This window comes from Vicia villosa, unplaced genomic scaffold (assembly GCF_029867415.1).
Source record: "Vicia villosa cultivar HV-30 ecotype Madison, WI unplaced genomic scaffold, Vvil1.0 ctg.000218F_1_1, whole genome shotgun sequence".
NCBI classification, from domain to species: Eukaryota; Viridiplantae; Streptophyta; class Magnoliopsida; order Fabales; family Fabaceae; genus Vicia; species Vicia villosa.
The window spans coordinates 931,363-941,813 of NW_026705082.1; the positions used below are offsets into that span (position 1 = coordinate 931,363).

Consider the following 10,451-nt stretch of genomic DNA (forward strand, 5'->3'; position numbering starts at 1 on the left):
CTACTACTAAAAAGTGAAAAGAATCAACTACCAATAAGATAAAAAAGAAAAAATCATATTCTAAATTACTATATTATGTTTTTTTTGGTTATAATTTGAAATGGAAGGAGTATAAAAATTTGTATATTTTTTCCAATAAATCTACAGCGAATGTATATAAAAGAAGCACATTCCTATATCATTCTTTTTCTCTATTGGTTTTCTCTACTTCTCTTCCTATGCTTTTTTGCAGTGAAAATCTATTACATTGATGATTACTTAACCCTTTCCTTTTTCTGTCAACTTTTCTATCCACATTTTTTCACCTCTTCCTCCTTTAAAACTCATTTTTCAGTGTTCACCAGATTTTTTTTGGTGAGATTTGAAGTTGTAAACAATGTTTATGCATTTTCTTCTTCTGCTTCTTTTTACAGTGCCAGTGTTCAATGTTGCAGCTGATGAAGGTTAGTTAACAGCTTTTAGTTCCATATATATTATTCTTTGTTTCTTAAATTAATGAATATTGAATCACTCTATTGCTCATTGTTACCACATTGTCCCTTTACTTTGAAAGTTTGTATATGTTTCTTTCTCTGCATGTTTCTTATTTTGACCGAAAGAAATTTTGAGCTAAAAGTACAAAGTAAAGTTGAAATAAAGAAGGTAGATAGGTTTTTCTTGATTAATCTTCTTAAATAGAAATGTGGTCCACCAGTAATATTCAGATCTAGTATTAAATATGGTAGACATGATTTTAAAAACCTATTGCGTAAAGGATTTCGTGATTTCGGTCGGTACAGATGTAGCAACATCTACGGGTATAATTTTGTCGCGGTAGTTTTCGTGATCGCCGACCTGTTTTTAAAACCCTGATGGTAGGGTTGTTTGAGTAATTTATTTTCCTTTTTTATTGTACATGAACACTCTTTACAAGTTTTTCTTTCAAATACTCACATTTTACATTTTGTACCCTGGATCTTCTGCTTAAAACTCCTTGGTGTCTTTTAAGTTTAATGTGTCATATGTTTGTTCCTTGCAGAACCATTCATTGGAGTCAACATTGGTACAGATCTTTCAGACATGCCTCACCCTACTCAAGTAGTTGCATTGCTCAAAGCTCAACAAATTCGACATGTTCGACTTTATAACGCCGACCAAGCTATGCTAACTGCATTATCAAAGTCAGGAATTCAAGTTGTTATCTCTGTCCCAAATGAAGAGCTCTTAGCAATCGGTCAATCAAATTCCACAGCTTCGAATTGGGTTTCTCGCAATGTGTTAGCATATTATCCATCCACAAATATCACATCTATTTGTGTTGGTTCTGAGGTTTTAACCACACTCCCAAATGCAGCAAAGCTCTTAGTCAATGCACTTAAGTACATCCATTCAGCCCTTGTCGCGTCAAAACTCGATTCCAAAATCAAAGTTTCAATGCCGCTTCCTTCTACCATCATACTTGATTCATTTCCACCTTCACAGGCCTTTTTCAACACCTCAATGAATCAAGTCTTGATTCCAATGCTTGATTTCTTGCAATCCACTCAATCTTATCTCATGCTTAACGTTTATCCTTACTATGATTACATGGAATCAAATGGCGTAATCCCTTTGGAGAACGCGCTCTTTAAACCAATTCCACCAAACAAAGAATCCATTGATTCCAACACACTTCTCCACTATTCCAACGTGTTTGACGCTGTCGTAGACGCAGCGTATTTCGCAATGTCATATCTGAATTTCACCAACATTCCTGTGGTAGTAACCGAAACCGGCTGGCCTTCAAAAGGTAACGCGAATGAGCCTGATGCAACACTAGACAATGCTAATGCCTACAACAGCAACTTGATCAAGCATGTATTGAACAAAACCGGAACACCGAAACATCCTGGAATTAGTGTCAGCACTTACATCTATGAGCTCTACAATGAGGACACAAAGGCAGGAGCTTTGTCAGAGAAAAACTGGGGACTATTTGATTCAAATGCTGTGCCTGTTTATGTTTTGCAATTGACAGGTTCAGGAGCAGTTTTGGCAAATGATACAAGTAAAGAAACCTATTGCATTGCAAAAGATGGTGCTGATCCGAAGATGTTGCAGGCTGGAATAGATTGGGCTTGTGGACCTGGAAAAGTGGATTGTTCTCCATTGTTGCAGGGAAAACCATGTTATGAACCTGATAGTGTTGTTGCTCATGCTAACTATGTTTTTGATAGTTATTATCATCAGATGGGAAAGTCTAGTGAGTCTTGTGATTTCAAAGGCATGGCTACTATCTCCACTTCTGATCCAAGTAAGTAACATTTTCCTTTGAGTTTGTATATGAATAAAATTCTTATAAATATTGGATTGATCGTAATCACAAGTGTGGGTGTTGGTCGTGTCAATGTTCGACACTGGCACAGTCACGAGTCACGGACATGGACACACCCTTTTTTTAGAGGTGTTGGTATTACATAGATCACTAATTATATTATTCTGAATGAGTGCAGGTCATGGTTCTTGTATATTTTCAAGAAGGTAAAAACATTATTCTGTTTGGTTTATTTTGTTAATAACTTTGTGTGTTTGTGTTTGTGTTAATATTTTTGGTTACAAGTGTTTGATATGTTGTGGTTCTGTGCAGTTTTGGGAGAAATGGTATCTTCTCTAACGCCCCTGCACCGTCACCAAATTCTTCAGAATCTTCTGCATGTGAATTGGGAGCTAGAAGCTTTATAATCATGATTGGAGTTATAATATGGGGAGTGGTTTTGCTATAAGGTTATGTTTTGTATGTTAGAACATGCATTGCTCTTTTAGATATTGTGGGGAATGGTTTCTTTTTTGTAACAAATATGAATGATTAATATATACAGTTTAAGTGGTTAATTAGTTTTAGGTAAAGTTGAATTGGTAGAGATTATCTGGGAAATTTTTGTTGGATTTTGTTTCCTTTCTATTATTATCTGGTCGGACCAAAAAGGAGTGAATTGAGAAAATACAATGCCACTTTTTGTTGAAAATTATATGTGTTGGAGGTTACGGCGAAATTTTATCATTTAATCATCTTGAAGATCCCCCAACCACAATGCTTGCTTCACCTCTTCTGTTACAACCATGTACTCTATCTCGGTAGTAGATAGTGTCAATGTAGTATGTAACATTAATCCTTCACCTCTTCTGTTACAACCATGTACTCTATCTCTGTAGTAGATAGTGTCAATGTAGTATGTAACATTAATCGCCAACTAATTAGAGTAGTTTGTATATTAAACACATATTCAATAGTAGATTCCCGTCCATCTAGATCACTGATATAATTATAGTCAACAAAACCATTTAACAGACATTGTATCTCTACCAAAACACAAACCTAGGTCAACGGTATCCTTCAAGTACCTTGCAATCCATTTCATTGCTTCCCAATGTGTATTTCCTAAATATGCCACGAATATAATGACAACAATAATTGCTTATGAAGTATCCACAAGCAATTACTTGTTTAATGAGTTGTGGGGAGAAGCGGTATCCACAATTTCCTATTTGTTTAATAGGTGTCCTGCAAAGAAGCTTGAGAAAATAACACCAGAAGAGGCATGGTCTGGATTCAAACAAAATCTAAACTATTTGAGAGTTTCCAGTCCTGTGGCGTTTCGACATGTTCCCGGTCAACTTAAAAAGAAGTTTAATGACAAAGGATAGATGATGATACTTGTTGGGTATCACCTTATTGGAGGTTACAAGCTATTTGATGTTAAAAATAGGAGGATCGTGATCATTCGGGATGTTGTAATCGAAAAATTGAATTAAGTGGAGCAGCATGTAACCGGTTACTAGCAAACATTTACCGGTTACCTGCAGGCGTTAATTGGTTACAGGAAGCGTTAATCGATTACACGCACGAATTTTCAGATTCTGGAGAATCTGAAACTACAGAACAACCGCACGTCGAAGCCATAACAAATGAAAATATGAGACGACTAACTAGGCAAAAAGGTTTGCCTTAAAGACTCCAAGGTTTGCCGCTTGAAGAAGAAGTGTGTGTAGAACAGTCCCTTGATTTTGTTGTGAAAAATTAAGAGGGAAGATTCTACAAGTTGAGAAAAGCGTTATATGGTTTGAAGCAAGCTCCGAGAGCTTGGAACAAACAGATAGATGGTTTCCTAGTGTTTACGGTGATTTCCGATAAACAACCACTAGTCTTCTAAATTATGAATATACTTTGGTTACTCGCAGGATCGACTAGATTGATCCTAGGACATGTGTTGAAAAGTCGTCTTTTAGGATGATAGTGTTCATGTTCTCTTGGTTTTTTTAGTTCTTTTATAATATGATGGTATAAATCTAGGAATCAAAACTACGAAATGAAACTAATTAAAGTTGCGACGAAATAAACTGGTTAGGCAATAAAACATAAGTAAACTTCGACAAGAATGTAAAGGAAATTTAAATGGCGAATATGGAAAGACTTGACAAGAAAGTAAAGGAATTTAAAGACATTTCGATCTTAAATAGAAGGCTTAAATGCACCTTTGGTCCCTGTAAGTTAGCGAGTTTTTGATTTTCGTCCCTGTAAGTTTTTTTCCTGGGTCTGAGTCCCTATATTTCACTTTCGCGTTTGTTTTAGTCCCTAAAATCAAAATCCGCAGGAAAATCCGCAGGAAAACCTGCAGATTTTCCTGCGGATTTTGGCTTTAGGGACTAAACTGCAAGCAAAAAGTAAAATATAGACTCATACCAACAAAAAAAACTTACAGGGACTAAAATCAAAAACTCGCTAACTTACAGGGACCAAGGGTGCATTTAAGCCTAAATAGAAAGATAAACATATATAAGGTGTTGGTGTTACACGTACATTTCTCAGCGAAAACTCTTTCTCTAACGCTTGATACTTGAGTGATTTGTGAGTAATTTGTACAAAATGAACACCCTGGATCCCACTAGTGAAGGCAAGTTAAGATTGGGATATTGTAGAAGTGAGAACTAAATTGTTGATTTGTTGACTAAAGGAGTCACAAATAATATGTTCAAGAGGTTGAAGATGAGCATGTGCATGGAGAACTTGGAGCACTTGAATTAAGGAGGTGTGTTGGATGAAATCCTAGTAATTCAAGTGTTGTAACCGGTTAACACGGGAGTGTAATCGGTTACAGCTGGAGGAAATACACTTCTAAGAGCCCGAAAAAGATGTTTTGCATTGTGGTAACCAGTTATGCAAACGCGTTAACCGCTTACAGTTGTGTTGTATTGTTTTTGTTGTTTCAGTGGTAACTGGTTATAGTTGTGCACAAAAAGTAACATTCTAATGAGGGGTGTTAAATGGGAATATTCACCCCATTTAAGTTCTTTCGACAAAAGCACGCAAAAAAATGACATGGGACAAAACAAACATATTTGATTGTGCGGGCCTAAAACCTTGATTTGTCCTGCAAAAAAGTGAGGGTGGAGCGGGGCATGTCCGTGTACATTGAAGTTTTTAAACCTAAAAATTATAAATTTAAAAAAAAAAACGTGTCCAAAAAACAAGGTAGGGTGTGGCGAAAACATTAAAGGGTGGGACCTAAAATCTTAGTTCGTCCCAAAAAAAAAAAGAAGAGAAAAACGGACATGTCTGACGGATCGGGTTTTTTTACCTCTCAAAATTTTAATTACTAGTCTATAAAAAAATATTGATTACTTTTTTTTATTATGGGAAATTTCGGATTATGTCAAATATTAAAATCTATTTAAGGACAAAAAAAAAAGGAAAATAATTAAATAACAAAATATATTTTTCTATGAATAATTTTTATTAGAAACAATATTAAAATCTATTTAAGGACAAAAAAAAAGGAAAATAATTAAATAACAAAATATATTTTTCTATGAATAATTTTTATTAGAAACAATATTAAAATCTATTTAAGGACACAAAAAAAAGGAAAATAATTAAATAACAAAATATATTTTTCTATGAATAATTTTTATTTAAAACTTTGACCAAATAAATATATCTCATATCTTTTTCAAAACGTATCCTTTTCTGAATTATACATATCTTATTGTATAAGCTTTTTCTTTTTCTTAAATAATCAAAAGCAAACTTCAATTCAAAATAAAATAAAGAAAAGCAAGAAGTAAAACATGAAGAACAATGACAAGTATCCAAGAGTACTCTTAATTAAAAAAAAAACACCAAAATTCACAATCTGTCATTGCCACAAACAACGTCATAAATATAATCAATTTGTGTCTCACTCTCTCTCTCATCCAGCTAGCTCGAATCTTGCATCTTCAATTTCACGAGCAAGCATAAACTTAAACCCTCCATTAAGCTTTCTCCGTCACAAACCAAACCACACTTCAAACCAAATCCACTACATTACCGCCACAACAACAACCATCAAACCTTAACTCAAAAAAAAAACATGTCCGTCGCATGTGGCGTAGAGTGTGTTTTAGTCTTCGGCTGCGCGCGTTGGCTATGGAAACGCTGCACATACATCGGCTCCTACGACAGCGCCACGTGGCCATCCGCCACCGCCGTCGAATTCGAACCGGTGCCACGTGTCTGCAGAATCATCCTCGCTATCTACGAACCCGATCTCAAGAACCCTCAGCATTACCAGCCTGCAAACGGGTACCGTCTGAACCCCGACTGGGTTGTAAAGCGCGTGAGTTATCTAGAAACTGAGGGCCACGCGCCTCCGTATATAATCTACGTGGATCATGATAATCGCGAGATTGTGATGGCGGTGCGTGGACTTAATTTAGCTAAGGAGAGTGATTATAAGCTGCTGTTGGATAATAAACTCGGGAGACAGATGTTTGATGGGGGGTATGTTCATCATGGTTTGTTGAAATCTGCGGTTTGGTTGTTGAATAAGGAATCGGAGACGTTGAAGAGGTTGTGGGAGGAGAATGGGAGTGAGTATGGGATGGTTTTTGCGGGGCATTCGTTGGGGTCTGGTGTGGTTTCTTTGTTGAGTATTTTGGTTGTGAATCATAGGGAGCGTTTGGGTGGTATTCCGAAAGAGAAGATTAGGTGTTATGCTATTGCTCCGGCGAGGTGTATGTCGCTTAATTTGGCGGTTAAATATGCTAATGTTATTCATTCCATTGTGTTGCAGGTTAGTTTGTTTCTTCACTGTTCTTACTATGCTACTTCACATTTAGCTCTAGTAATGCTATTGTTGGTTGTTTTGTATGCTTTGTTGTATTGTATGCTTTATATTTTTTAAGGACAAATTTGTCTGTAATTGCAATTAGGAAAATTAGTGTATGTAGTATTGACAATGATGATAGATCGGCATGGAGATCATAATCATTGGTTTAATCCAACAACATCGAGATAACCTTGTATTTTCCTGGATTTAGATTGGATCCCCTACAAATGTTCTCGCTCTAGATCTAACAATTCTCATGGCCCTCAAACCAAGTTTTCAGGATCAATTTCTGTAAAACTTATGCTTCTGCACTGTGGCGGATGCATAAATTTTTATTTATGGGGAAAGAAAATAACCTATAATATTTACACAAGAAAAACATTACTATAGTAAATGTCCAAGTTGGTTTTTGAGTAAAAAACGAGACTTATATTTGGACCTTGTCAAAATGTTATAAGCTTATACAATAGTGCAAGTCATAAGTATTGAATTCATATACACTGTCAATTTATTATAATCTTCTGGTTATTAGAAACAATTAACTTGTATCATAACCACTTCAAGAGTAATACACAAGTTTCGTTCTAATGTGTTAACATTAGAAACATTTCACCGGTATAATAATTAATAACCACTTCAAGAGTCATAAAGTTTCGTTCTAATGTGTTGACATTAGAAGCATTTTACTTGCATAATAACCACTTCAAGAGTCATACAAGTTTCATTCTAATGTGTTGACATTAGAAACTATTGACTTGTATCACACCCACTTCAAGATTCATAAACATGTTTTCGTTCTAATGTGTTGACAGTGTAGGACTTTTTACACTAACAGGGCATGAAAATTAAACTCAAATCAAAATAGTCTATAATTCGCTTTATTTATTGGTGCAGGATGATTTCTTGCCAAGAACAGCCACTCCGTTGGAAGATATATTCAAATCAATATTCTGGTTAGTAGCTCTCCATTAGGTTTCAACTTTCTAGTGTGCATGATTTATTCTTGATTTTCTCATGTTTGCTATTGAGCATAGCAAAATGCGATAATGGTCTCTTAAACCAGGTGTTGATGATTTAAACAGCTTGCCCTGCTTATTATTCTTGGTTTGCCTGAGGGACACCTTCATCCCTGAAGATCGAAAGCTAAGAGATCCAAGGAGACTTTACGCACCTGGACGAATGTATCATATTGTGGAAAGAAAATTTTGCAGGTATTGACTTTCAAGCAGGTTTTATTTTTGCAAATATTCCATATTACTGATATAGCCTTAGGAATAGTTCATTTAGTACAACATTGATATCATACATATGCATTGCTAATAATGAAATTGTTGTTTGTTGGTGAACACAACAGATGTGGAAGATTTCCTCCTGAAGTGAGGACTGCTATACCTGTTGATGGAAGATTTGAGCATATTGTCTTGTCCTGCAACACAACAGCGGATCATGCAATTATTTGGATTGAAAGGGAGGCAGAGAAAGCCTTACAAGTAAGAAAAACTATCTTGTAAAAATATCTACCGTTTGGTGCTTTTTCACAACATTGTTCTTTGAAGTTGGACACTCCTTGTTAGTTAGAATAACATAATGAATCAAAATTTATGCAGCACTGACACTTCAAATTGAAAGTTTATCAGTGTTCGACACCAATACAATACTGACACAGATGTTTACGTCCAATCACTTCCATTATTGTAATTATTACTAGTGTCTATGTGTTCGTGTTTGTGTTGGTGCTGCATATATCAAAATAATGTTTGAATTCTCTTATTAACCCTTTTCCATATTAACCCTTTTCCACATTTAATGAATTGTTGGTTCTTTGTGTTCATCCTGTAGTTAATGAAGGACCAGGACAGCACCAAAACTGTGACAGTCCCACCAACGGTACAAAAGTTCGAGAGATTGAAGACGATAGAAAAAGAGCATAAAGATGCTCTGGAAAGAGCTGTAAGCTTAAATGTACCTCATGCAGTGGACACTGCAGAGAAAGAACCATCTGAAAACAATGAAGGTGAGGCAGCATCCACTAGCAATGGCAACAAAGAAGCCGAAGCTGAAGCCGCCTCAAGTACTGTATCAAAACCAAGTGGTGGAAGATTAAACTGGGAAGAGGTTGTTGAAAAGCTATTGAAGAAGAGTCAAACAGATGGAGACAAACATATTGACGAGGATACAAATGTCCCACATTGACATCTTCGTGTTTAGGTTAGACATCAACTCAACAACAATTATTATATTTGGTTCTTTTTTGTCTTATAGGCATTCTTGAGTTTGTAAATTAGAATGTAAAAAAAGATAGTTACAAATAATTAAGAGAGGGTGTTATTCCATTTGGTTTTGTTGTGATATTATTGATATAAAACCTGAGATTTTATTTGTATATATTTGTGAAATTGACATGGATGGATACATTATTTTCATGTTATGAAATGGCCTATTTTCAGTTGTGGATGTTATGCAATACAATACAGTATTCCAATTTTCTTTGGCCCGTCAACGATTATAGTGGTCAAGATAATTAAGAGTATTCTTTTTTCCTAAATATAGCCTTTGTGAATCAGAAAATTGATTTTCTTGTGCCGTTAAAAAATAGTCATTTAATTTTTCAACTTATTAAGAGAATGAGAAGAGAGCCTACCTTTACAAAATAAAGTTTTATTCGATATGATATTAAGAAGTCTACATGAGACAATAGGTTAAGTAGGGGTAATCTTTATCCACAAGTTAGCTAATAGATGGTCTAAACTTACCTTTAAAACAAGGGCAATCTTCATCATACATACCATTTTATAGAGGGTGGATGAGGCCAAGTATAGGAGCAATCTTGAAATGCTTATGATGTAAGATTGCATCCGTTATGTTTGTCATGTTTTCTATGTACGAGTTCGCGTTCGGAGAAGCGGGAATGCGGATGCCTTTTGCAAGCCTGTAATTCAGTGTTATTAATTGGTTGCAGTTGGCCCCCTTGCAGCTTCACCCCAATGCATTGGCCTTCCTTCGGGCTTTCGAGTTTGTTTGTAGCTACCCCGAGATTAGTCTTACTCTACCTTTATTTTTGTTTGTAGCTACCCCAAGATTAGTCCTACTTTACCTTATTTTTTAGGGTTTTCCATCTCCAGCAGCAGGGTGGTGCTGAGGAGAGAAAAAGTTAGGTATCTTTCAAACAGCCGAAGAAGCTGTTCAGGATATATGCGGATTATGTTAAGCATTTCAAAGACCAGTACTTCATAGTGAAGCCTCTTACCCCTGTCGCGGAGGCGACCCTATTCGAGTCTGTAGAGTACGAGGAGGATGGGGTGATGAAGATTGGTCTTCAATGCAAGTTCCCTTTGGAGTGGCAGT

The 10,451-nt window shown here is 35.8% G+C and overlaps 2 protein-coding genes across 2 annotated transcripts; both read left to right on the top strand.

Annotated features, from left to right (window-relative positions):
• Positions 1–203: 203 nt before the first annotated feature.
• On the top strand, positions 204–3,095 carry LOC131625497 (glucan endo-1,3-beta-glucosidase 2-like). Its single transcript, XM_058896353.1, has 4 exons — positions 204–443; positions 1,019–2,272; positions 2,472–2,499; positions 2,606–3,095. The coding sequence occupies exons 1-4, from the start codon at positions 377–379 to the stop codon at positions 2,739–2,741; spliced, it is 1,485 nt and encodes a 494-aa protein (XP_058752336.1). The 5' UTR covers positions 204–376; the 3' UTR covers positions 2,742–3,095.
• Positions 3,096–6,153: 3,058 nt separating this feature from the next.
• Positions 6,154–9,875, top strand: LOC131625498 (uncharacterized). The gene is made up of 5 exons (XM_058896354.1): positions 6,154–7,070; positions 8,001–8,059; positions 8,189–8,317; positions 8,461–8,596; positions 8,946–9,875. Exons 1-5 carry the CDS (start codon positions 6,369–6,371, stop codon positions 9,297–9,299), a joined length of 1,380 nt encoding a protein of 459 aa, XP_058752337.1. The 5' UTR covers positions 6,154–6,368; the 3' UTR covers positions 9,300–9,875.
• The last annotated feature ends 576 nt before the right edge of the window (positions 9,876–10,451 follow it).